This window comes from Semicossyphus pulcher, unplaced genomic scaffold (assembly GCF_022749685.1).
Source record: "Semicossyphus pulcher isolate SPU_LCO1_2020_fin unplaced genomic scaffold, fSemPul1.0.p SCAF_21, whole genome shotgun sequence".
NCBI classification, from domain to species: Eukaryota; Metazoa; Chordata; class Actinopteri; order Labriformes; family Labridae; genus Semicossyphus; species Semicossyphus pulcher.
The window spans coordinates 13,360,604-13,383,304 of record NW_027211695.1 but is presented as its reverse complement, the minus strand read 5'-3'; the positions used below and the strand labels follow the sequence as shown (position 1 = coordinate 13,383,304).

Genomic DNA, 22,701 nt, shown 5'->3' with positions numbered 1-22,701 from the left:
GCAAAGACACCATTAAGGTTTTGGGAGTACATATTGGAAAGGATATGGAGGTGACCAACTGGAAAGCAAAACTAGCAAAAGTACAAGGAAAATTGATGCAGTGGAAAGACAGAGAATTAACACTTACTGGAAAGATTTTGGTTGTAAAAGCAGAGGTAATCGCTTCATTAACGTATTTAGCAAAAACTCTTCCAGTACCCTATAAAATCACGGTGTCACGGAGGAAAATCATATTCCAGTTCATTTGGGGAGGGAAAAAAGAGAAGTTAAAAAGGGAGACCATGTACAGACCAGTAGAAAAGGGGGGGAGAGCAGTTCCGGAGATTGAAGCAAAACTGAAGGCCATGTTTGTAACACCAATTTTAAAAGCATTTCTGAGCAACAACTTTGAGTCCTTATGGGGATATTTTGCAGGCCTTTGGGTTGGTCGAAAAGTACTTGCAGCATGGGGTAGAAGAGCTAGACAGAACATCCCACACTCTGATAACTGTCCAGAAATGTATGCTTGTATAACTAAAAAGTTGGTAACGGCACTGTCTGAAATTCCACAGAACAAACTAACAAGAGCAGCAGTGAGAAACAGCTTTGACTCCTCAGCTCTCTAGGATGGCTCCAGCTGGCAGACTGATAGAGAAACAATGTCAGTTAACATGGTCTAATGTAAACAACAAAATCTTGACCAACAACCATAAAGATCTAGCCTGGCAGATAGTTCACCAGTGCTTGCCCACTGCAGCCTTCCGGGAGAGGAGGCATTGCTCAAGAAGCACCATGTGCCCCAGACAAACCTGTGCAGTAGAAGAAACAGTAAAACATCTGTTTTGGACTTGTGGCTTTGCACGGGGCATATGGGCTTTGGTAGGCTTGTGGTTGCAAGACCTCTACCGACGTCCATTAAACTATGAAGACATAGCTTATGGCTATCTAGAAGGTACATCGTCAGTAAACATAGACAGGTGGTGGGTTGTGATAAACAGCGTGAAGGACAGTTTGTGGAGAGCAAGAAACATTTTAGTGTTTAAGAAACACCGGGTACCTCAAGAAACTGTGTTAAAAAGCATGATGTACATGATTCAAGATTACTTGTTGAAAGACAAAAGCAGTGAAGACAACAGAGAAAAGGTACAAATGTGGAAGGTTCCTAATGCCTTTATAATGTAGTTGTAACAAATAACTCATTGCTTTTGATTTACATTTTCCGCCATGTAATAGGAAAAAAATTGTAATGTCTGTAACCATTGAGCAGAAATGTTAAAGGTCTGTAAAACTGTACTCATTTGTGATCAACCCTGAAATGGACAAATAAAAACCTTGAAAAATTTTAAAATTTAAAAGTTCACCCAGGGCGAGGCTTAGCCATTGCACTCCGGCTGTGCTGACCGCTGCAAATTCCCCAAATGTGGGAATCTCGGCTGCATAATTTGTGGTAGTGGGGGACTGCGTTCGCGCTCTCCCCTGATTGTTGTGTTGAAGGGGAAAAAAAGGAGTCCTAGGAGTATCATTGCTAACTGCTGAGCTTACCCACCAAACCTTCACACCATGGCTACTTGACAGAATCCATTCTCCCGGAGGAAAGCAGTTCGCTTTGATCTTCTGGAAGATTTGCAAATGGACCGCCTGCAGTTCAGTCGACAGATCCTGCAGAAAGAGCTTGGTTTTTCCACCAACCAGCTGGATTACATCTTTGCCTATCCAGGAAAGAAAATCTTCAAGGTCATCTTTACAACTGAGCAACACTTTGAAAGCTGCCTGGAAAGATTTGACAGGAAAAAGAGGTCAGTTGCAAGTTTCAACAAGATTACCCTAACCCCACTTGCAGAGAGAGACTTGAAGACAGTTCATTTAATGATTTTTTCTGAAAAAGTACGAAATCAAGATGTTTGGACATGGATGCCGAGATATTGTACTGTGATTAATGGCATGGAAGTTATGGACATTGATGGGATCAAGGCGGGCACCAGGCGTTTTCAAGCTCGTCTGAACAGGGTTGATGATGCTCTTCAACATCTCCCGAGCTCAATCCAGATGGGGGCGTTCCGGGGCTCTGTGTTTTACCATGGTCAGCCCAAAGAATGCAGAGAATGTGGAAGCCTTGACCACCTTGCTGCCACATGCACCCAAGACACCTGCAAGAGCTGTAAAGCCACAGACCACACAACCGCACAATGCAAAACACCGGTGAAATGTAACCTCTGTTCTTCTACAAACCATCGTTTCAAAGATTGTCCTCAAGCCTACGCCAATCGAGTGAAGTTCACCACTACCAGGATCTGTGTGATGTCTGCTGAAGAACCTAACTTCAACCAGTTTTCAATCCTGGGCCCCAATCATGAGCCTGAACCACCAAGTACTGACCTCCAACAGTCAGTGGATGCCCTCTTCCCAAACCAGGGGGGTGAGACCTCTGAACCAGAGACAAACACTGACTGGAGTGCTGAGCTCATTGCTGAAGACCCAGAGGAGTCCAAAGAATATGAGATAGCCTCAACCCTGAACCAAGCAACCTCTCTCCAAGATCTCAAACCAGACCTGGGCATAGGGCAGAAGACTCGGCCAGTGACACTCCAGGAGGCAGGAGACATCCTGGAGGCCTCCCCTCTCCGGTGCCAGTCTCTAGGCAACCAGCACAAAGAAAAAAACCCTATAATTCAGAGACAATTATAAGGCCTTTCAGGATAGATGGGGCCACGGCCCTTCTGTATGGTCTGGCAATAAAAAAAAACAGTCATCTCGGGTTGCAGTCTTATTTAAGGGACAGGGCTTTAACATCCAGAGGGTGCAGCGCATAATAGATGGTAGGCTGCTTTGTATTGATATTGAATGGAATCATGTTAACATGAGAATAATTAATGTGTATTGTCCTGCTGAACTCCAAGATCGTTTGGAGACTCTGAAGGCGATGCAGCCACTCCTTTCATGTGGCAGAGAGGTCATATTGGGTGGTGATTTCTATTGCCTGGTGGATAAAAAAAGACAGGTTAACCACCACCACTTAAACTGGATTCCAGCTCTGAGGTCCTGAAAAACCTAATGCAAGACTTTCAACTAACAGACACCTTTCGTGTCATGAAACCTAGCTCACTGGGGTACACATGGTCAAATGGCACAACCCACTCAAGACTAGACTTCCTATTCACATCAAAGGGGTTACTGGTTTCTAATGCATCAGTCAAACCTGTGTTTTTTTGTGATCATGCCAAAATTGATTGTTCCCTCGTATTTCAACAAAAGGTTAAAAAAGGTGTAGGTGCTTGGAAACTGGATGTGTGCTTACTTCAAGACCAAAAAGTGGTTGGAAAATTTAGGGCTAAATTAAAACAGTGGTCCTCACTTCAGTTTGCCTTTAATTCTGTAGTGGAGTGGTGGGAAGAGGTGAAAGCGAGAGCAAGGAACTTTTTCATACAAGAGGGTAAGAGAGTAGCTAGAAAAAAGCGCTTTACTCTTTTAAAACAGCAGGCAAAATGACAGCGCCTATACACAATGTCCCATGTAGGGTTTGATGTTGCCGAAAGCATAGTGGAGCTCAAAAGGGAAATGTTACGTCTCTCTACCGAAGCCAGTAAGGGACTTTTAATGCGCAGCAGAGTGCAATACATGGAAGAGAACGAGAAATGTTCAAGGTATTTTTTTTAAAAACTAGCACGGCCAAGAAATGTGATAGAATCCCTTACACATCCAGATGGAGATGTACTTTCAGATACCCAAGAGATACTCGACAGTGTATGCGCCTTTTATACAGACCTGTACAGGAGTGAGGATTTGGACAGCCTCCTTTCCAAAGTAAATAAAACTGTGGGTCATTCTGAGAAAAATCTTGAAAAGGCACTATCTATCAATGAATTGACCAAAGCCATTTGTAGTATGCAAAACAACAAGGCCCCAGGGGCGGATGGCTTGCCAAAAGAATTTTACACCACCTTTTGGGAAGAATTGAAGTACTCTCTGTTAGACATGTTCAATGAGAGTCTCTGCTTGGAGAAACTACCACTATCCCTGAGGGGAGGTACCATCTCCCTCCTCTTTAAAAAGGGGGATAAGAAAGAGCTTAAGAACTGGTGCCCCCTTACATTGCTGGGGGTGGATCGAAAGATCCTGGCCAAAGCCCTCTTCTTTCGATTACAGGAGGTGGCAGAGGAGGTGGTGGGGGATGATCAAACTTTTGCTATAGCAAGGCGGTCTATGAGTGACAGTTTGGCGTTGGTGAGGGACTCATACCTCTATGCAAAAGACCGCAGCTTGACACTGTGTATCTGTGGACTTGACTTAGAAAAAGCCTTTGATAGGATAAATCATGTCTATTTAAAAGAGATTCTGATCAGTTTTGGTTTTGGGCAAAAAATTAGAGCCTGGATTGATCTGCTTTATACTGATTGTGTGAGCAAGGTGGTGAGTAGACTCAGACTCTGAGTAGGTTCAGCCGGAGTTAAGTGCGTGCATGCTGACTATAAAAAGCCAGCATTAATGGACCATGGCAACGATACCCAAAAAGAGATCCTCCTGCATCACAAATCCTCATCGATATCCTCATGCGGACGTTCAGCAAAGACGAGCATGTTTTTAGAAAAATAAAGTAACACGGCTGCAGCTGTAAAACAGAGAGAAGCAGCTCGAGTGAATGCTTAAGTTTGAACGGGTCTATTTATTTAACATTTGATCACGACTGGAAGAGAAGCGAACATTTATATTAATTCCGGAGCAATCCAGTGGGAGAAAAACGTACATGGTGCTTCCAAAAAAACAAACATCATTCAAAGGTTAGGCTCTGGCAGAACAGGCTCATGGCTGAACCTCACTTCAATCGTCTTTTAAATATTAAACAAATTAAATATTACATTAAACATTAGCTTGATCCCTAACATAATACTGATTTCACAAACATTATGTCCTCTCACATAAATCCTGTTTAGTTAATTAAACTGAACTGAGTTAGTTTTCTTTCTTTTTTTAATTTCCAATTATTAACGGCTGCTTTTGTAGTCGTAGGAAATGAAAAGGACCAAATAAATGATCATTTGTCCTATCTGAGTGCTCTGGTAGTGGTGGTGGAAAATCTACAAATGATGACTTTGACACAGATTTGTCTTTTGATTATTTTATTATAATAATAAAAGACTTTTGCAAAGGGGTCAGAGCACCACAGAGACGCAACGTTTTTTATTTGGTAACCGCTCAAACGCGCGTGATATGTGCTGAATGAATGAGGAAGTCGAATGAGGGTCTTATAGCCTAGAGGGTGGAGACATTGTTTATCCGCCTTCTCCGAAATCACGCAAATGTAAGATAAAGGCGACAAAGTGGAAAAGGTTGGCCATCAGGACTGGAAATCCCAAAAGAAGAAAAAGAAAAAGGTAAAAACACCTCAAAGGACTGACCATTAGCTCCTGAATAACCCTTACTTCCTATAAGATTACACGACACCCCTCAAAATAGTAACCATAAACACCAGAGGCCTGAATGACCCCATAAAGTGCCAGTCTGTTTTTAACCTTCTACATGATGGTGGTGGAGATATTTTTTTATTGCAAGAATGTTCTCTTCCTTTTATGGAGAACTGTAAAAAATTCAAAGACAGATGGAAAGAAGGGGAATCAGTTTGGTCTGGTGACAATAAAAATCTAGCCTCAGGTGTAGCAATTAAGAACTAATTTTACTATTCAGAGGGTGGAAAGGGTCATAGATGGTAGATTACTGATGGTTGACATTGACGGTGATAAGACAAAACTAAGAGTAATCAACATTTATTGCCCAAATGAGATGCAAGATCGCATTTTAACAATCCAGACCCTTCAGTCATTGATCTGTTGTGGAAGGGAAGTAATCATTGGGGGTGATCATTTTAACTGTATTATACATGAAAGAGACAGAATTTCATCTTCTCAATCTGTTACTGGACTTGATGCAAGCTCACAAGTATTGACGAGCGTCATGGAAGACTGTAACCTAACAGACAACAAACTGATTAACCCCAATGACCCAGGGCACACATGAATGAATGGCAAAACCTTTTCCCGTATTGATTTCCTATTTATAACAGGTGAAGTCAGGCCAGTTTCCTGCGTAGTTGACCCAGTCCCTCTTTCAAACCATTATAAACTAACCTGCTCCCTCAACATCCCAGCAGTTTCAAAATTTGGTACAGGTCCTTGGAAACCTAACATCAGTTTGTTAAACAATTCAGTGGTGGTTTCAAAATATGAAAACAAATTGGAGCAGTGGTTTACTTTGCAGCCCCTTTTTGATACTTTGGGGGACCGGTGGGAAAATATAAAACTTAGAACAACGAGGTTTTTTAATGTTGAAGGTAGGAAACTGGGACTTAAAAAACGTGAGACAGAACAGGATGCAGGTGAAACTACAATGCAGTTACAACCTCCTCAACCTAGGTTTCCCTGTGATTGAAGATATAACAAGGTTAAAAAAAGATATGATTAAGTTTTTAAATGAAAAGAGTAAAGGAGTTCTTATAAGTAAAAAAAACACTTGGAAGAAAAATTAATGTAAAGGATATTTCTTATCGAAATTGTGAAAAACAAGACAAACTATTGAACATTTAAAAGATGAAGATGGGAATGAAGTGAATGGCAAGATATACTCAATGAGGTCCATTCCTTTTACACTAAGCTCGATGGAGAAAGGCATCCGGGATGAGGAGACAAACGTATTTCTCTCCAAGTTGAAAAAAAGAGAGGACACAGATTTTTCATTTTACATTTTCATGTTGAGCATGCAAAGCAATACATCTCCTTGTTTGGATGGACTTCCAAAAAATGATGCTACATTTTAGGAACTCAAAAACCCTTAATGGAGGTATGCTAAGAACCATCAATGCGCAGAGGTGTAATATAATTCCTGTTCAAGAAAAGTAAAAAAAAATGTAACCTAAAGAATTGGATACCTGTTACTCTGCTTTGATTTGACGTTAAAATAATGTGAAACGTACTATTCTTTCGTACAGCCAGACGTTTCTATTTCCACCTTAGAAGAGAGGAGAACAGCTGATACACCTGCCTTCCATCATCCAATTAGTATCAATCAGAGGCCAGGTCGTCTATCTAGGTCAGTCAAAGACATGCAGGAATTTCAGCTCAATTCAGCAACAAATTGTGATACATTTCAAGACACCTAAAACTTCACTGCTTGCTAGAAAGTGCCTTTAAACTCAACACAAACATAGTAGACATAGTCAGTGTCAAGAACAGGAAGTCATTTAATAAATGGTTCACCCTGGAGACCTTGTTTGACTCCATGGTAGAGTGGTGGGAGGATGTTTTTCCTGGCTGTAGGTGTGGTTGGTGTTGTCAAGTCTGTCTACTATGATCTATAAAGACAGGGCCCCATCACAACAGTCTATAAATGTATTTGTTATATCTTTTGTATTTAATGATTAGACTGTAAGTGTGAAATTCTATGTCATGTCTTGTCCACAAAATAAATCTTTGGGAACAGTTTTTGACCCTGAAAATATACACGGTGTCTTCTCCATTCATACCAGGCATGTGGAGAAAAAGACACGAAAACAGAACAAAGCTGAGAGCGATCTTTTTCTCAGCCTCTTTAACGGGCAACAGGTGAGGCACACAGGTGATGGTGGAATGCTTAATTATCTTGCCCCCCACCCCCTGTAATGCAGCTGGGGTCAATGAGCTCGATTCAGTGTAGACCAAAAAGAGACGTTTTTAGGACACAAATTAGTTTATCTTCCATAACAAGTTGAATTAACTTTTAATATATATTTTTTGTTCTATATTTTATATGCTTGTGAAAAAATACATAGGTTTTTTTTGGCCCTTTGGCCCTTTACTGTCTTCACTAAAGGACTTTTCTCTTTTAGCAGGGGTTCAAATGTGCTGCTGATCATTACTTTTCAGTACTATTTAACCTCAATGTCTCCCCTTACAGATATTTGTAAGGTTGACAGAGGCTGAGTTGGCAGTTTGTATGGGACATGAGACAACTCACTATGTAGTTTAAAACCCCTTTTTTCTAATGAAACACTCATATGATCTTATTAGTCACCTTACTACAGCAGTGTATTTTTTTTAAACACAGCCTGCTGTCACATTACCTTAACTTACCAGCTAAGATACTACATTAACGGTTACTCTTTTTGTCTCAGTAGTCACGATTATGTTAAATGTGTTAAAGGGCGTGCAGCTTTTGCAGGACTCTGGATTTCCTGGACATCTTACTTTGAACAAATGCAACTGCACAATGTTACTTTGGCCATGCCATTTTGGTAATAAAAACATCTAAATTGTTTCAGTTGCCTTAATCTTTTTTGAATAGTCGACTTGATGGAAAGTAGAACAAAAAGCAACAAATACAAAGTTTAGAACATGGTCAGCAAAAGTGATGGCATTGTAATGAAAGAGCTAAAACGTACACTCTAAAATGCGTTATTTAAAGTGACCCAGATGTTTTCAGTTAACCGATTTATTTCTTTACTTACGCTCATTTAGCAGAAGCTTGAATGAGTCTTAGGCCATGTCTACACGTACACAGGTATTTTTCAAAACGCAGTTTTTCCCTCCTTCATTTCCCCCCCAAAAACACGTCCACACAAGCACGGTTATAAAAAAAAAAAATCCCTGTCCAAACGAAAACGCAAAAGCACAACAGAAACGCTGTCATGAGAATGCCACACCAACAGGCGACGGTATAACCTGGTCATGCAAAGAAGAAAAAGAAAATCGCAGCCAATCAAAAGTCTTAAAAAATGTATTGCAGGAAGACGGAAGGCTGCAATGGCGCATTGAGGAATATGAATCCCAACACCTCTGTTCCTCCTTAGGTTTGTGACGTCTCAAACCTGCCAATCTGAAAACGTGTTGTTCAGCCTGTCCTTGGTACACTGCAGTTTAAAAGCAGACAGGCCCAGCCATGGAGATGACTGCTGATGCTGTCCCTGACATGTCTTGTAGCACATGAAAAACACCACATGGAGATCCTCAAAGAGCCACACTTAAACACTGAACTCTAAAAATCGATCTTGACATGCTACTTTAAAATACTTTGCTGTACGTTTTGGACAATTTGGGAAACATAGAAGTTCATTGGTATCAACAATCAACACTGAACTAATTTACAATGTTACAACAATGTTTCAATTTCATTTAGCTTTTGTCCAAAGCGACGTACATCTGAGAGTTAATAAAACACAAGCAACGATCATGACAGGAGGGAAAGAAGTCAGGAAGAGCCAACAAACAGCTTCAAGTGCAATTGGACACTGGTGCAAACAGGCCATGCACAGAGGCAACTCACAGGTTTTTTGTTTTTTAAATAATCATCAGCAACATCAACGAGGTCAATATAATCATCATCATCATCATGAGAATCCTAATCAACATCGACAACACCCTTAAAATCATCATCATCAATAGCATCAATATCATTAAGGTCAGAGGTGTTCATAAAGAGCTGGGTCTTTAGCTTCTTCTTAAAGGTGAAAGGGACTCTGCGGACCGAATGGAGTTAGGTAGCTCGTTCCACCACCGGAGGACAGAGGAGAGGAGTCTACTGTTGTGATGGGAGTCCCAGGCGCCTTTCATTGGCAGAGCGTAGTGGGCGGGACGGAGTGTAGACCTGGATGAGGGCGTTCAGGTAGGCAGGAGACGTTTTTGTTGCTATTTTGTAAGCGAGCAACAGGGTAGGCAGATTTTTTTAACACCCATGTGTGATCATCATCAAAATTGTAGGCCTTTGCTCAATGAATACAATTCAACACTCATAAAACAAATAAAGACACTAAATATGGCCACTTAGCCAGCAGATGTCCTGATACAACCTTTGTTTTACTGCAGCTTTGTAGTTAAGATGTGTTCATAAAACTTCAACATAGTTCACTGAACTTTTTATCTTCAAAATGTTTCATTTTAACGTCACACATTGTGTAGGTGCATGGATACATTCCTGTAACTAACAGGAACAGCAGTTTATGCAGCAGGTTGACCAGGAGACCTGCAGTGCCACCCAGTGGCCACATGTTATAAAAGTTGGTGGCCATGATGAATAGGGTCAGATATGTGTTCCTTGTTTTATTTACAAGCTACAGGAATACAGGTTGTGCTAGAAGTTATTTGAAAATATATTTGACAAAAATAGGGAATATTGGGGTCAGAATAAACACTTTTGTAGATGTTTTAAAACGTTTGTTTTTAATCCGGACTATAATCCTGGGGTATGATTATGTACGGCCGTTTCTTATTCAGTATTTTTGGTTGAAGAAGGAGTTTGTGTTTGTGTGGAGATCCAAGAGGACTCCCTGGCCAATCTCCTCGATCAGCTCCAAGAGCGGCAAGAGAACAAGCAGGGGAGCTGTGAGAGAGAGGAGGAGCTGCAGAGAGAGATCTCTAGCCTGAAAGCCAAGCTGCAACAGGTTCAGCCCAAACACTCTGCTCAGAGGGAAGAGGAACCTCTCCTATCTGAGCTGAAGAAGGTCAGGGCCAGGCTGAGGAAAACCAGCATAGATCTGGAGATGGAATATTATAAAAACCAAGACCTCCAAGTGCAGCTGGAGAAGGTGCTCTCTGCTCCAAGAGAAGAGGACGGGCTCAAATCTGAGCTGAAGAAAGTCAGGGCCAGCCTCAGGAAAGCCAACATTGATCTGGAGCTGGAGCACTTTAAGAAACAAGACATCCAAGTGCAGCTGGAGAAAATTAAGAAAGAAAGTGAGGCCCTTCAGGAGCTGCTCGCTAAAAAGGAAACAGCAGGGGTGGAGGCTCGCTCAAAAGAAAAAAAAATGGAGAGTGATCTTCACTTTGAGCGGGCTGAAGCTCAGAAGCTGAAGCGGGAACTGAGCGAGATGGAGGAAGCATTCCTAAAATAAAAAGAGGATGCTAGAAAGGCTGTGGAGAAATCCCGGCTTTCCCATCAAGTTCAGCAGGTAAAATACAGAGCATATCTGAAGAATATAGCTGCACTTAAAGAGGCAAAGGATCTGCTGGAGACTCAGCAGCAGCAGGAGAGAAGCCACCACCAGGAGGAGATGGAAAAAACAAAAGCCTCCTGTGTCTCTAAAGTCGATTATCAGAGACACAAAAACAAGAAGCTCACCTCTGCTCTGAAGGAGGCTGAGAAAGAGCTGGATAAACAAGTCTTAAAGTGGAACAAGGAGAAGTCAACCCTCCTTAAGACCACAGAAGGCCTCAGGATATGTCTGCAGGAGAAGGAGCAGCAGTGGGAGGAGAAAGAGAGCTCCATGAGGTCCCAGCTGACAGACCTACAGAGACAGTAACTCCTAACCTGCCTCGAGGTCATAGAGAGCGTTAGCTGCTGCTGACGTGCTCAAAATAAATAATTAGCATGAAATAAAAAAATAAATAAACAAACACAAATTCATGTCATGTTGTTCTGTTGTTGTTAAAGTCACGTGTAAACTGAATCCCTCACCAGTGTCTCTCAGGTGCATTATAAAGTGATGAACTTACCTGAGCTCCTTGTTTAGAACGTATTTCCTTTTTAACCTGTTTACACTATTAGACCTTCTTAAGTAAATAAACCACTGTCTCTAAATTCATTGTTATGCTCATCGTGTCCTCATGCTTTTTTGTTTGTTCCTTTAAAAATAACTGGATTAAACTTTGACCTTTGACCCAGGGTGTCAGTATAACACAGATGCAATACTGGTTTAACCTGACCCAGGACCTGTGGGCTGTTTAGACCCTGATATTCTGTAAGAGTAACTGCACACTTAAACATGTTTTTTGAGCTGTAATCTAAATTATATTGCTGTTCTGTGATGAAACACATCAATGCTGGTGTTAATATTGACAGTTCTTACCAAATTTATAAAAATCGGCATTTCATGGGTTGGAAATGGCTCAAACACGCCGTCTAAGGTTTTAAATCAGCCCTGGTGTCAGGGTTCGGGGGAGTGGGACACAATTGCGGACGGGGAAGGGGTTCTAAAAGCTATCCCGAAGGAATAGCCACTGAAAATCGTAAGCGATTGAAAGGGAGTGGGAAAGGACAAATAATATTGAGCAAAAAGCAGGCACCTTTAACCAAACTCAAAGTCAGGGTAAGGGCAAACTAAACCACCACTGCCAAGCAGCTGAACCAAAAGTAAACTCTCAGGGAGACCCTGGAAAAAACTTTCTGAAACAAAAATGGGCCAAGGGATTTGAAGGGAGAACAGAAAACGCTTTTGAGATAATAAGCCCAACAAAGTTTGCTGTTTTGATATCTACAAGCACACTGAAAACGCAGGGAGACACAGAGAGATGCTCTCACTATCTCTGGAGGTGAGACAATGAGTCAGCACTGGGTGCTGGATTCAAAGTGTATATATAAGCTCCCACCACCTGCTCTCAATCAAGAGCAATCAGGCACACACACACACACACACACCTGACTCTGCTCTTTAATGAGCCCTCTGCCAAGCTAAATGACCACCAGACACTCGCCAATGAGCATCCCCCCCAGGTCTGGCTCCAGGAGGTAGCCCCGGTCTCCCTGATCCGGGCGAGGTAGCTTGTTTACGTCGTTGCCTCTTCATGGGGGTTTTTGAACCGCTCTTAGTCTGGTCCCTCCCCTGGGACCAGACTACCTGCCACCTGCTCTCAATCAAGAGCAATCAGGCACGCACACACACACACACACACACACACACACACACACACACACACACACACACACACACACACACACACACACACACACACACACACACACACACACACACACACACCTGACTCTGCTCTTTAATGATCCCTCTGCCAAGCTAAGTGACTGGCCAAAGTGAGTGCCCCTCACACCTGGACCTTGCCAGCTTTTTTTTATGTAATGAAATTTGTAAAAGAAATGTTTAGGCCTGTCAATCAGAGGTGGGCGGTAAACCCCCGGCCCCATCTTTGAGAGGGAGTCTGTGAAACCGCGCTCATTTTCAAATATATCCTGATCGAGACACATCATTCACTAGAGTTTACATTGTTTTTGCTAGCACACTGTACATTAGCCTTCTAGCTAACGTTACGTTACCACTCAGAGACTGCGCCCATTCTCTCTTCAGAATCAGCAATAATTGCAACAGGCTGCACGCCTAGTCGGCGCATATGCACTTGCGTTGCCTCTGCCCCGAAACCTCCAGCGTCAGGCATTAGTGGGGCTGGAGCCAACGGCTCGAACTGATAGGACTCGGGACCACCACGGTCCTCCACCACACTAAAGTGCTCCTCAGGGAACTCTGGATGGGAGAAGTCCTCCACCTCAAAAGAGCCCTCTGTGGCATATGTGCCTTGAGACTCTGTGTCGCTCTCAATTTTTCTCTGGCCAGGGGAGGTGAGTCAGTGAGCTGCCGGACACACCCATCCCACTCCATCCCCCTCTCAGCCCCTTGCCCACTTTAAACATTTCTCAGGGGTCCGTTTCAGAAAGGAGGTTCAACAAACCCTCAGTCTAACCCCGGACTGTGGTTTGACTTAAAATTCGCTGGCTTTTTGGTTTCAGGACAGCTGATCGGAGTTAGTTCAGTCAACTCTGAGTAGGTTCAGCCGGAGTTTAGTGCGTGCACATTGACTATAAAAAGCCAGCATTAATGGAGCCCCGATACCACGATTCACCATGGCAACAGTATACTAAAAGAGGTCCTCCTACGTCACACCAGTGGAGCTCGAAGTCCTCATGAGGACGTTCAGCAAATATGAGCATGTTTTTAGAAATATAAAGTAACACGGCTGCAGCTGCAAAAGAGAGAGAAGCGGCGCGGGAAGAAACTGCTGCTCAAGTAAATGCTTAAGTTTGAACTGGTCTATTTATTTAATACTTAATCACGACCGGAAGCTAACATTTATATTACTTTAGGAGCAATGCAGCGGGAGAAAAACGTACATGGAAGCAGTTAAAAATAAAACACCAGAACATCATTCAAAGGTGCGGCTCAGGTAGAACAGGCTCTTGGCTGAACCTCACTTCAATCATATTTTAAATATTAAACAGATTAAATATCATTTAGTGGCTGTTTTAATGTGCATTAGCTTTATCCCTAACATGATGCTAACTTCACATACATTATAATTTATGTTGATTAAACTGAATTGTGTTAGTGCTCTCGGCAGTGGTGGTGGAAAACCTAAAAATTATGACTTTGACACAGTTTTGTCTTTTGATTTTTTTATCATAATTATAAAAGACTTTTGCAAAGCGGTCAGAGCAGAAAAGAGACGCAACGTTGTTTTTATTTAATTATTTGTAACCGCTCAAACACACGCGTGAGACGGGCTGAATAAATCGAATGAGGGTTTTATATTCTAGAGGGAGGAGACAGAGCGAAACTCTGAGTTTCCTGAACCTAACCTGCTCCCGACCAGGTTAGGTTCACAGACACAGTTACCATAGTAACCAACTCAGAGTTAAAGTTGCCTCTCTTTCTGAAACGGCAAACCCGAGGTTTCCCTCATTTCAGGGTCAACAAACCCGGGGTTTTCACTAAACCCGCTTTCTGAAACGGACCCCTGCTCTTTTTGTAAAGTGTCTCGAGATAACTCTGGTTATGATTTGGCGCTATACAAATAAAATTTGATTGATTGATTGATTGAAGGAAATTTCAGTAGATGGTGATTGTTCCGTGAAAATCTCAGAATTATTCTTCTTCTTACTTTGGACAATTGGGAAACAGAAAATGTAGCATCATGTGGGTATGTTTCATGCACTGACACTAGAGTTTCATCTAAGAAACTGAAACAAGACTTTAGTGTCAGCCTCATAAAATCACCGCCTCGTTTCAGCTATAACACAGGAAGAAATTGATTTCCAGTAGAAGAGGTATCATAGAAGAGATGGTGAGTTATACACTGGCTATATCCTCAATAGACCACAATACAGTGGGGCGGCTGTGGCTCAGTGGTAGAGTCGGTCGTCCCCCAATCAGAAGGTCGGAGGCCCAATCCCCAGCTCCGTCAGGCTACATGTCGAAGTGTCCTTGGGCAAGACACTGGACCCCAAATTGCCCCCGGTGGCATAGCCATCGGGCATGAATGTGTTACCTGATTGACAGTTGGGCACCTTACGTAGCAGCCTCTGCCATCAGTGTGTGAATGGGTGAATGTGATATGTAGTGTAAAAGCAGCTTTGAGTGGTCGCAAAGACTAGAAAAGCACTATATAAGTACAGTCCATTTACCATTACCATTTACAGTGCAGGGATTTTTCCTTTACCATTGCTGTCGCACAGGAAACTGGGAAATAAATCACATCATTTGCTTCAATTTAAAACTCTTAAATGATGCAACATAATGACATCGTACATTTTCAGGGTGGAATTTTCTGAGTTTAATTCTAGAATAAATATTTGGACAAAACAGTGACAATGTCAGTCTGGTGATTACTGGAAATCTACCAGTTATCACCCGGAGAAACTCATGTCGTTCTACTTGCAGCATTAAGGGAGAGTAATGAGTAAATCAGACAGATTTAATGGCAAAAGGATGTAAATATGTAGAAAAAATGTACACACTGCAAAGTAAAATAAGAGATGGGATGATTGTTTTTTTCTGAGTAACTTGTTGAATACAGGATATTTGACAATGTGCACACAAACAGGAAATCTCAGGAGTAATACTCTCCATTAATCAGGTGTGGATAAAAAGTGTTACAGCCAAAATGTTCAGGAATTGTTGAACACATAGAACAGCCCCCAAATATACCATTTGTCACTGGGAGAGGCCAAAAATGTATTTATTAATCAGGTGCTTTAGGGTCACATTTAGGAGTTACAGTATTTGGCACATACCGTAAGTTCTTATGTTTTGGACAAACTATATTTTGTGACTCTAAATCGGTGGTTTGAGACACCATCTTGATAGTGACACAAGATGGTACACGCTAAACTGAAGTAGAAGTGGACGATTGTTTGCAAACACTTTTGTTTCTTTTTTTCCCCAAGTCTGTTCATAACTTTCAACTCTGCCATCTTGCCTCTGGTCCCTAATTTTGCAACTTCTGTTATTTACAAGAAAAACAAAAACAGGAATACAATAAAAAAAAAAAGAGAGACAGGACTCCTCTTGGAACAAATTAACAAAGTGCCATTTCCATTGTTCTTTTTTTTGTTTTTTTTAAAAGGAAAGGTGCAAATTCTTACAGGTCTTTCTCGAAACGACACTCGCATGGCATATCTACATTGACAGAGTCGCTGTAATCAGAAAGAGATCCCGTCCTTGCTCAATTCTAATGTTACAAATGCCGAATTCATCGGGCATCTTGGAGCAAACCGGTAATATTACTAATTATTAATAAACATAACATATGTGGGTCAAAACTTCCTCTTCTGTGCTCTGGATGTTGTTTATAATGAACTTAAACCAAGAGTGAAATTTAGGACAGGACTATAATTCTTTTGCTCTCTTGCTTTCAAAGTAGAGTTGTTATGGTTTCCCTTTTTTCTTATACGGAGTACAGAATAAATGTTAGCAGTACTGTTCTCCCTCTTGCAATCAGGGTAAAGGTACAGGAGCCTCCATGTCACATGCAGCAGCATGCTGAACAGCTTCTTTCCGCAAGCAGTCAGGATTGCGAATGGACTGTGCCCTCTCCCCCTGACAGATTAATTCATGACATTTCGTTTTTTTATGTACACAAGTGCACAGGAAAAAGACAAATAAATGAATGTTGAGTAACAGAAAGTAACATACTGCTAACTCCGTGTGAATGATTGCTATCATTTTTGTACTGCCTCGCTAAATAAGTGAATGACAGAACTTTCTTTTACATGTAGTTTGACATTCAATCATTACTAAGAAAGAACATAAATAAATCCAGCGCGTTGGAGAAACTCTCAATTCTATCGTGAAGCTGCTTTTAGTGTTTTTACCGGTTTTAGTTACCGATGCAGGTTAAAAGAAGCGGAGACCTCTGCGGATATTTGACTCCTTTGGAAAACCTCTGGAACTGCGAGGTCTTCAGCAGCGCTAGGCTTGCGACACGCTCTGAAAAGCTGTGTCAGCAGAAGCATCGGAAAAACACAGATTTTAAGTAAAACAGCTTAACTGAGTGAAGCTCTGACTAACGTTACATCCGCTAGAGCCACATTGGTATTGTTTGCTATGTGAACGTAATAAGGGACCGGAAAACAGTTCTTTTTTGATGCTCTCAAACAGTAGTTACCAGCCATTGTGTACACTACTATTTTGGAGCAGCAAAGAGCAACTAATCTCCAGTGAAAAAAAAGTTTATTTTAAACTAAAATAACTCTCCAAATGAAGACCAGAACGCTTCCAACACCAAAATCCACAGGAGGATTTTATCCCTTCACAGCCAGCATGAACAGCATGGATGATCGCAGCTACTCTTTCAATGTTTATATGGCCATTCGAGTGTTGCACTTAGACAGACCTGAAAAAATCCTTTCCATTAACCCCACCCCCTCCCTTGTTTTCTCCAGCTTCATGGTCAAAAGTGAGAACAAGCAATAAGGGTACAATGATCCCAAATTCAAGCTAGAGAGTCTCTCCAATGGTCCCCATCACAAAGAAAGGCATCTTTGATTCAGACACGCTTCAAACCTCAAAAGATCTACTGTTATAGAGTCAAATATTCAGGAAGTCCAGGCAGATCCAGCTCTTCTGTTTTGTCTCATCAGTCCTCTTGAAACAAATGTTTAGATCTGAGACACTTTAGTTGTCAGTTTCCCCCGAAAAGTGCGTCTTCAGAGTGGATAAAAGTGGGACTACGCAACACAGTCAAAAACAAAGCAGTCTCTCCTCTTGTTTGGTTCCAAGATTCAATCCAGCTCATGGAACCAATGTAGCATCCTGGATTTTTTTGATTATCCACAACCATGTGGGCGCTTATGTGTCTCTCCAGCCAGCCACGCTGATGCAGAGTTTGTGGGTGAGGGGACAGCAGATTAAATCCAAACCCAGTGTCCTCTGCTGTTTGCTTCAGGACTTGAAGGCATCAGTGCAACAGTCCCCGTCCCTTTAGCTTTGAGTTTTAGTCGGGCATGTCGATGCAGAGTTTAGGTGGGGGGACAAAGTATTTCCCAGGGCTCTGTGTGATCACCACGCCTGTCTTCTTGTGGAACATGGGGGCAATCTTTGGAGGCGGCTCGGGGACGGGCAGATCCTCGGCCGCCTCAGGGTCCTCGCTGCGTTGGAGGTCGTAGGATACATTTCCATACTCTCGCAGGAAAGGGAGGAGCTCCAACAGGAAGTGGCAGAAGTCCTTACGGATGCCAAACCACCCTAAAGGAAGATCAAGACGGAGCCGGGTTTAGTGCAGAAAAAAATAGAACAATTGCAAAACACTGTAAACACCAAAAAGTATGTTTCTTACAGAGCTGCATTCATTTGTTGTTTAAACAACTGATTAAAGTTCATCAGTAACTATAGTAATAATAAAATAGGCTTTTTTAAAATATCCTGCAGGCCACAGCACATCTCTGGCTTTCAACACTCACAGTGGTTTCCTCCCTTCTGACCGAACGTGGTGGCCATGAGCGTGAGCAGGGAGAGCCAGAGCGGGACGAACACACACACGTAGCTCAGACTGTTGTGGCCGTCCAGTTTGTGCACCAGAAGGATCTAAAGGGAAGAATTACTCAGTCAAAAGGATGGAATTGGGAGGCAAAAGTGCAAGAACATGCCTTAGAAGGTGGATTTTATTGATTTAAGATGATTAAAGACGGATTTTAATGATCACAAAAACCAATCTAAAAAAAATCAACTGAAAATAAGAAATCAGGATGAAATAGTTTAAAAACTAATGAAAAGTTTCAACTATATATCAGTAAACAAAGTATAAAATTAACCATACATTTTAGATTCTTTGTTTATTCACATTTTAGATCAAGCTCCCCATTAATCATATAATCAGGACATCCTATGCAAGTTTAAATTTACATTACATTACATTTAAAAAAGCTGTTCATGTTATACTCCACTAGAGGGCAAGGCAGGCTCATTTTATTGTTAAAGCAATTTGCTTTACAAGCATCTTTTCTAGTCAACGTAGAAACAAAGGCACCACAAAGGACATTATGGATCATTATGTACATCAAAAAGAGATAGTCGTGAGGTCGTGCAATAATTACGACTTTGGCACTTTTAATCATCAAATACGATAAATCAAATGTGTGTGCTTTCATGTTTAATTTTTAAATTGTAACTTAGAGTATAGAACATTAACTAGCAGTTTAATCTTACCTCAAAGGTGAGAAGAGGGACGACAATGGTCATCCAGCTGATCGCCATGGTGATGTGAGTTCGCCGTTGCTCGGCGATAATGTCAATAGAGCGGAGGAAAAGGACTGACCAAATGATGTAATAAAGGACGACAAGGCACAGGAAGGACATCAGGATCCACAGTGGGACACACACCACCTGCACAGCACACAAACACACACAGGTTGGGACATTATTGCGACCAATATAGGCCTTACATTTTTAGAATTACAGTGTTTGGACCAGTGGCTCATTTCGGATGTATTTAGTGTTTGTGTTTCTCACCAGCCAGGGCCAGTGGATGATCCTGTCAAGCCTCAGAGCGATGAAGATGAACTGAAGAATGTTTACTGAACATAACACCTCCAGCTGGGGAGACGTAAAGGAAAGGATAAACATCTTTTATTAGATTTTTTTTTTTTATGAATAATGCTCTAGATTTGGGCATGAATACAATAAGTATCCTGCTTTTTTTGTTTGTGTTTTCTTTCATGGAAAACAGCCAGACTCCTCACCTCGAGGGAGCGGTCGTGTCTGAACCCCCAGACGCAGGCTGCTACAGAGACGGGTGACACGAAGAATAGAGGCATAAAGACGAGAAGCCAGAAGTAGTTTCCTCTCGCCACACGGTCGCACACCAACACCTCGAACATCAGCAACAGGACATGGAGTCCCACTGCAATCAGCATGGCTTTGAACTCCACACATGTCTCCCCTTCAGCCCTAAAGGAAGACAAGAAAACAGAGAGTTTGTTCATACTGATAATTACATTTTATGGGGCAAGACATGTGGGATATGCTTTAGGGTGTACAGTTTATCTCTGTGTATAAAATGGATTTGGACTGTAATGATTTCTTTCTCTTAGCAGTGAAATAGCAATACATTTAATGTGAAGTTAAAATTTCACAATTTGGACTGCTAACAACTTAACCTAAGCCACAAACATCCACATGAGAGAGAGTCTACCAACCTGTACTGGGGGTTGTGCGCCCAGACTCCAGTGCCCACAGAGGCCCCAATGATGACCAGCAGCTTCCACAGCCATATTGGGGTGAAGACAGCCCAGTAACTCCACTGGATGACTCCATCCAGCCTCAGCGACAGCAACACGGAGAATAGCAGCAAACAGGAGTAGATCAGGAACTTACTGCAACACGGGGACGGGAAAAAGTTGAGATGTTAAAGATGCTTATTTGGAGTTGGAGTTTTGGAAATTACAGGCATTGGGAGGCAACTCTGCAGTTCTTGAAGATAGTAGAAAGTGTGCAAATTTTCAGAAGGTGCTGCAAAGTTATACTGAGGCTGAAGACTGTTGTTATCAGTGTACAAAATAAAAATGGTAAACGGACTACACTTCTCAGTATCTAACAACTTGTGATTTGTGGTTTTATAACTTGTGGCTAAACGCTGTGGTTGACATCTTGACTTCCACTGTACCCGTGTATTGCTTGACTTTTTGATATTTTAAGCCTGAATCTGTTGCTGTTAAGCGCCTGCAAGTCATTGAAATGCTTTTACTGTATGTGCAACCTGGGAAAAAAATGTGTGTCGCCCTACTAAAATATAAATGAAGACTGAAATTCTGCGAAACTAATAACTTATTACTTGCAGTTAACGTGTTACAATACGTACAGATTTTAACTAACAAATCCCAAACGTTCTATCAGCCAGGCCTTGTTCAGCCAGACTCATTCTTTTCGCTATAACTGTTGTATGTTCACAGACCTAATAAGTTACAATCCGTGTTCTGCTAACAGAAATAGGTGTGTGAAACACAAAAGTATAAAACACAGTTATTCGGCATGTTTTCTTACGGCAGTGCAACTAACGATGCCCAATCAAGCAATGCTAACCATAGTTAGCTTAAGTGCTAGTTCGTAGCTTACGTTACCTGGGATTGAAATCCTGGAATAGTCCCCTTAAATTCATGTTGTAAAAATGCTGGTTAGTTCGACAACATTAGGTTTCGTGTCGTTAGGTAATTCACCACCTAATTTGTAGGCTACACATCTTAATTTCGGTGGTAGTTCAGTTTTATTGTTCAGTTTCATTACAGCTCCAAACTAGCTCCTGTGTTTTGTTTTTTACTAACGGAAATCACGTGACGACGGAGGAAGTTGAACTGTTTCGATTTCGTCACTCTTGCAGGATGACAACATTGTTTTTGTAACAATATGTTATAATGTGTTTTAATATTATTAAAAAATAAAATACAAACATAAAAACATAATAAATAACAGGTTTAAATGTATGAAAAATAAATAAAGATTTAATCTGAAAGTTACATTTACTTTACGTAAAGAAGAAAGTAGTTCTTACTATATATACTGTGCTTCTTTCCATCAGAAAATCAGCTTTGGGATTAATTCAACTTTTAAAATATTTTGAGTCCCAGACACTTGATAAAAGTCTTCCACCTACATATTATTATATGTAAATGCTTTCACATTCTAATATCCATCAAGTGTCACCACTATGTCTCGTGTTTATCAGCAGGGTGCTTCCCCAAATGGAGACAGGCCTATTTATAGCACTGATGAAAAACAAACAAGCAAAAAGAAAAACAATTTTATTATTCAACCTTATAGAAATAAAGAAACTTTCCAAAAGTCACAACTTTCACTTTCAAAGCCTTTGTTTTTTTAGTGTGAAACACGTTCTCACTGGCAAAATAAAAGCACAAGTTAAAGCTCCCATAAGGAACTTTCAGTTTGTGTTGTTTTGGCGACCGCTGCGGAAAAAGCCTTACCTCTAATCTGTTTTTTTAACAAAAATCGTATTGTGCTTTCTTTAACAGTCATGTGTATCACTCACTTTAATTTTTTTGCCCTGGAAAATGTAAACAAAGGCAGCGTGCAGTTAATCATTTCGTCTGACACCTACCCCAACCCGCCCCCCCTAGCCAGCAGTTTCAGGCAGTTTATCATACTGCTAATGTTCATTGCAATTCATATCTTTTTATCTCTGTGTGAGAGCTGATGTTGCTAGCCACATCATCATCAACTACATAACATATGTTAATAAAGGGCGTTCCAAAATTACAATTTGCACCAGAAAATAAAGGGACTTCTCTGTAATGAAACAGACCAACCGGCTGTGTATTTATTTTATGTTAAAGGACGATGACTCATTAAGCAAAAAAAAAAGACATAAAAACCAATTAATAATGAGTCAGTTTGATATATTGCTGGTTAAACACTACTAACTAGTGTCAGAGGTCAGCTGAGGGAGAAGCAGCCAATGAGTCAACACTGAACTTCAGCACAGATACATTGGTCATAGGACATATGATGTAAACACACTGTGATCATTGGCAAATGTGCTTTATTTAGCAAGTATTAACTGTATAAAAAAAAAAATCTTGAATAAAGATTTTAAAGAAAGAAATAAAGATTTGTACAGAAGATTTTCACCTGATGTGTCTACAAGGACGTAAAGAAGTAAAGAAATATTTAGACACATCAGGTGGTCAACATCTGTCACAAATCAAAAACAAAAGACGTATATAAGATTTTTAAATGAATAAATAAAGATTTTTACA

General features: G+C 41.2%; 1 protein-coding gene and 1 non-coding gene across 2 annotated transcripts; one reads left to right on the top strand and one right to left on the bottom strand.

The window, feature by feature from the left end:
* The first annotated feature begins 1,302 nt into the window (after nt 1-1,302).
* LOC138601646 (U1 spliceosomal RNA) lies at nt 1,303-1,458 on the top strand. The gene has a single exon (XR_011309141.1). It is a non-coding gene; the product is annotated as a U1 spliceosomal RNA (small nuclear RNA).
* Nucleotides 1,459-15,253: 13,795 nt separating this feature from the next.
* Nucleotides 15,254-21,234, bottom strand: tmem185 (transmembrane protein 185). Its single transcript, XM_069672258.1, has 7 exons — nt 21,052-21,234; nt 20,131-20,307; nt 19,675-19,882; nt 19,445-19,528; nt 19,142-19,318; nt 18,397-18,520; nt 15,254-18,181 (listed from the first exon to the last, which is right to left on the bottom strand). Exons 1-7 carry the CDS (start codon nt 21,087-21,089, stop codon nt 17,931-17,933), a joined length of 1,059 nt encoding a protein of 352 aa, XP_069528359.1. The 5' UTR covers nt 21,090-21,234; the 3' UTR covers nt 15,254-17,930.
* Nucleotides 21,235-22,701: the final 1,467 nt, after the last annotated feature.